The sequence below is a fragment of the Marmota marmota genome, unplaced genomic scaffold (assembly GCF_001458135.2).
Source record: "Marmota marmota marmota unplaced genomic scaffold, marMar, whole genome shotgun sequence".
Lineage (NCBI taxonomy): Eukaryota > Metazoa > Chordata > Mammalia > Rodentia > Sciuridae > Marmota > Marmota marmota.
Window position 1 is genome coordinate 1295135 of NW_026000051.1, and position 5039 is coordinate 1300173.

The following is a 5039-nucleotide window of genomic DNA, read 5'->3' on the forward strand; positions in this document are numbered from 1 at the left end:
GCGTCCTTCCAGATGGCTCTGAAGACAACATTGGTCCCTTTGATGGTCTCCTAGGGACAGGGGTGAGACCAGAGTGCCAGGAGGCCCCAGGAGGAGACACAGGGAGACAGGGCTCTGGCAGGTCCTGTCCCAGGGTAGGTCTGGGCTCTGAGGCCACCTTAGGTTAGGACACTGCCTGAGCCTCAGTGGGCACTGATGAGGGCTGAGGCCCAGCCACAGTCTGGAGGGCTGCAGAGCCCACCCTCTTCTTTGCCCTCTGTGGGCGACAGCTGGCCACAGGGGAGGGAGCAGTGTCCACAGAAGCAGGGCAGCCGGGCCCCTTATCCCTGGGACTCCTGGCATCCCCGCAGGAGCTGCAGCCTCAGGGGAGGTAGAGGGCCACCACAACATAGATGACCCAGCTGGTGGACACGAAGACCCCAAACAGCAAGCTGAAGAGCACGAGCGAGCGGGCTTTCCGAGAGGTCTCCTCGGCCTGGACGAGATCGCCCCTGCCCAGGGCTGCGCGGGTCTGCAAGACAGGACCAGCGCAGGGTGAGCGAGCCGGAGCCCCAGGCCTCCCCGCACCCCTGGGCTCAGGCCTGTTCTACAGACTGAAAACAGACACCCCAAGGAGGTCAGGGACCACAAGCCTGCAGAGATAGCCCGGTCCCTGCCACTCAGCAGCCCTCAGCCTCATCTCCCGCAACCTCACAGTGACCCAGGTGGGGTCCTCATGCCGCCACCCTGCACATGAGGAAAGGCTCTGGGTGGCAAAGTGACGTACTGGGCCTCCACCTCTCAGTCCTGGCTCGCTGATGACTGGGGCCAGACAGCAGAGCAAGGCCAGGGCTGTGACCAGGTCAGCCTGGAGCACTGGCCCCCAGGGGCTTGTCTCTACTGGAATGTCCCAGCGTTGGCATCACTGAATCCCCAGGGCCTCTTTGCAGGACATATGGTCAGCAATGTCACGAGGAAGGAGGGAAGACAGTGAGATGGAGGGCGGATGGGCAAGGTGATGGCCAGAGCCCAGAGGAAAGACGGTGGTGGGTGGAGGAATGGGGCTGGTGGGTGCAGAGGGTGTGTGGATGGACCGACGGATGGATGGATGGGTGGATGGATGGGTGTTAGCAGGTCATGGTGGGTGGCTGGAGGGGTAGGTGGGTAAACTGGGCAGCCAGATAGAAGGATAGATGGAGGTGGAGGGACAGAAGAGTGGACTTTACCACCTGTTAAAACACAAGCCACCACTGGGGGAACACCTTGGGCCTTATCAATCATTCACACCTTCATTGCGATTTTTATTCTTTGTTTCAAGACAGGGTCTCGTCAAGTTGCTGAAACTGGCTTCAAATTTGTGATCCTCCTCCCTCAGCCTCAGAAGCTGTTGGGATTACAGGCATGTGCCACCATGCCTGGCTTTTGAATTGTTTTAGCAGAATTTTCCAGAGTAGATCTTGAGCAGTGGGGGGCACAGACAGGACAGGGGAGGAGGTCCCCACACAAGACGACGACAGAGCAGAGATTCCCAATTCCCACCCCTCCTGAGAGATACACCAGAGGCCCTGTTGCTGGGAGAGGGGCCTGCAGACCTCCAAGGGGACTGACTGCAGGCTGCATGCAGGGAAGGGCTGGGCCCACCCCCACCTACCTCGTGGGAGTACACAATGGCGATCAGCCCAGTGAGAAGGCAGCAGAAGAGGGTCACCAGCACCGACTCCATCATGTAGTCCTTGGGCAGAGGCCTGTGCTCCACTGAGGGGGGGCCTGGCACAGCAGCCAGAGGGCTGTGGTACTGTGGAAGCAGGGCCACAGTGGTAAGGGAGGCCACCAAGCCCCAGACATGGTCCCAGCCTCCCCTCCACTGAGGAAGGGTCCCTGAGGGGTGCAGTCAGGGACCTATCTGCCTCTCCTTCCTGCACCCTGGCCGCTCAGCCCCAGGGAGTCCTCTGGCTCCCCTTCACACACTGCCTGGTCCAGGCTGGGGCCACGGCCCCACGCCCCCACCGCAGCCCCAGCTCTCTCACTGGCAGCCCGGGCTGGGCTTTTCTTTAGGGAAATCTCCCGGGTGGGCCCCTGAGCCGGAGCCCCTGGGCGCTCCCTGCGGGTGCCGCTTTCTTCCCTTCCCGGCCCTCGGAGCCTGCACCTGGGCCTGCACCTGGCCCTTCCTCCCGGAGACTCCTATTCACCCCTCAGAGCCCAGCGCGCGGGCCCCTCCTGGGGAAGCCGGGCGCCTTCCGCGCTGCGGCCCTGGCCCGGCNTTAGCTCAGTGGTAGAGCACTTGACTCTAAGGCCCTGGGTTACATCCCCACACTATCAAAAAAAAAAAAAAAAAGAGGATGGGGGAGAAGGAAGGACAGAGGAACCTCGTTAAAATTCAGATGATTTAAAATAGCCAACCCAGACATGGAGGCACATGCCTACAGTCCCAGCCACTGCAAAGGCTGAGGCAGGAGGATCACTTACGCCCCGGAGCTGGAGACGAAGCTGCAACATAGTGAGACTCCATCCCAAACAAAGCAACCACCCAAATAAAAAAAATGGCCAAGATAAAAAGACAGAGTGGGAGGGGACTTGACCTCCCAACATCAGGACTTACTATCAAGCCCCATAATGAAGGACGATAACGACTCAAGGAAAGACAGCAGACGCCTGGAATCTATTCCAGAGGAGAGACAGATCTGAATGTGAAAATCAGCCAGTAAAGCTGCTGATCTAGAAGACCATAGAAGAGTATCTTCATGACCTATGAGTGTAGACATTTTTGTTAAGCCACAAAAACTCTAAGCATAAAGGAAAAGACAAGCTTGACTACCTTTAAAACAGAATTTTCACTGGGCAAGGTGGTGCACACCCGTGATCCCAATGGCTCAGGAGGCTGAGGCAGGGGGATTGTAAGTTCAAAACCAGCCTCAGCAACTTAGCGAGACCCTAAGCAACTCAGCAAGACCCTGTCTCGAAATTAAAAAATGAAAAAGGGCTGGGGATGTGGCTCAGTGGTTGAGAACCTCTGGGTTCAATCCCTGATACCAATAAATAAATAAAGAGTGAAAGGGAGCTACCAAGTGAGAAAGGGACTTGCAGTCCTGCATCCAGAACACACAAAGAACTCCACACTGACGGGAGACGCCTGTGCGCACAAGACTTGAACAGGCGCACCGTAAAGAAGGTGTCCGAATGGTGGGCGAACAGAGAAGAGGCTCCGCTGGTTTCGTCATCAGAGAGGCTAAGGAAAACCACTGAGAGGCCAGGACCCTCCAGGAGAGCCAGAGGTAGGCGACGGCCAGATCCCAGCAGGAGGGGAGCCCGGAGACCCTGGAACTCCCATCCTCTGCTCGGATGCCCATGATGCAGACTTGGAACACAGCTCAGCAGCGTCCCCTGGGTCTGGATGTTAAGATGTTCACAACTAAGCTCAGAAAAGCCTTTCTTTGTTTTTTAACCACTCCAGGCCCAAGCCCCTCTGGGTCACATTAGGGGGATTCTAGGACACACAAGTTTCCATGCCTGGAATAAGGATGCAACCAACTCAATCACAGTTTTTTCAGAGTTGCCCTCAACCTTTCAGATTTTCCCTAGCTGCCTCTCTCCTGTGGCACTCTTGTGTGGCTCATAACTATGCTACTGATAAAAACATGTCCCCCACATTGGACTGCAAGCTTCAAGTAAACACTTCAAGGCCACTTCTTCACTACTGTGAATCCCCAAACTTAAATTCCTGGGTCCAAAAGCCATGCATATTTTTTTCTGTTATTTTTGAATTACACAATGCACGAATGAATACATCCTGTTTTAAAACTCAGCAATATATTGCACAAGCCCTCCTAGGCATTCCCTCCACAAGAGCAGCCAGGATCAGCAGTTTGGAATTGCATCCTTCAGACCCTGTTCTTGCACTTATATGCATACGTACGTGCATAAATTACACACACACAACCAATGGTCATAATTAGTTAAAAGCATAAAACTTTTGCTGAAGCAGGAGGACAGCAAATTTGAGGTCAACCTAACAACTCTTGGGGACCCTGTCTCAAATTTTAAGAAAGGGCTGGGGATGCAGCTCAGTGGTAGAGCACTTACCTCGCATATGCAAGGCCCTGAGTTCCTCTTCAGCAACACACACACACACACACACACACACACACACACGGGAAAAATTTCAAATCCCACTCACATCCCATGTGTAAATGTATGTTATTAACAGATACCATGAGTCTGTTTTCCATAAAGCTTATGGCAGAACACACCTGCCAGTAACAGAGTGAGGTCAGCAGTCCCCTCCGATTCTGGGTGTATTCCGCCTCTTGTTTGTGCCCAGCCTAATGCACAACAATCACCCTCCTGGTTTGCGTCTGCATTTCCGACCCCAGGACTCCAGCCTTCGGTCCTTCTCTCTGTGGTTTCACAGATCTCAAGAAGCCCTCCCTTTCACGCTGTCCAGCACGCTCCCCAGGAGACAACGCTTTCCTAAGCGCACTCTTTTTGGGAGGGGAGGCAGGTACCTGGATTGAACTCCAGGGCACACGACCGACCGCTGAGCCACATCCCCAGACCTATTTTGTGTTTTATTTGGAGACTGGGCCTCTTGCTTAGTGCTTTGCTGTTGGATTACTGTAGCTTTATGGAAGTGTTAATATCTGGTGAAGAAATTCCTCTCAAACTTTTAAAAAAATTACGAGCAAGTTTTGCATGTTTTTCTTGGATGACTGTTTAAATTCTTCTTTAGTCGTTGATAGACCTTCATTTTATTTATTAATAAGCAGTGCTGAGAATCGAAGCCAGTGGCTCCCACAGGCCAGGCCACCGCTGAGCCCCGGCCCAGCCTTTGTCTTCCATGTTCATTTTTGTCTTTTTAGTGAATTTTCTTGGGTTATTCTGCTTTGTGGTGCTGGGGATCTATCCCAGGGCCTCTGTGAGCGGCAGCCCTCTCCCACTGAGCCAGCCCGTCTTTGTCACATGTTTAAAGCATGGCTTTCTTGTCAGAATGGCATTAACTCTACTTAATAAACGTTTCTATGATATTACATCTTCCTATCCTAGCCTTTTTTTTTTTTTTTTTT

The 5039-nt window shown here is 53.6% G+C and overlaps 1 protein-coding gene across 1 annotated transcript in view; it reads right to left on the minus strand.

Moving 5' to 3' along the window:
• Positions 1 to 212: 212 nt before the first annotated feature.
• Positions 213 to 5039, minus strand: part of Prrt1b (proline rich transmembrane protein 1B) — a 14824-nt gene continuing 9997 nt past the window's right edge. Inside the window, exons 3-4 of the mRNA XM_015497411.2 lie at positions 1631 to 1872; positions 213 to 511 (exon numbers count right to left, since the gene is read on the minus strand). Of these exons, the coding sequence (XP_015352897.2) occupies positions 362 to 511; positions 1631 to 1872 (392 nt within the window). The 3' untranslated portion in view covers positions 213 to 361. The remainder of the gene's footprint in view (positions 512 to 1630; positions 1873 to 5039) is intronic.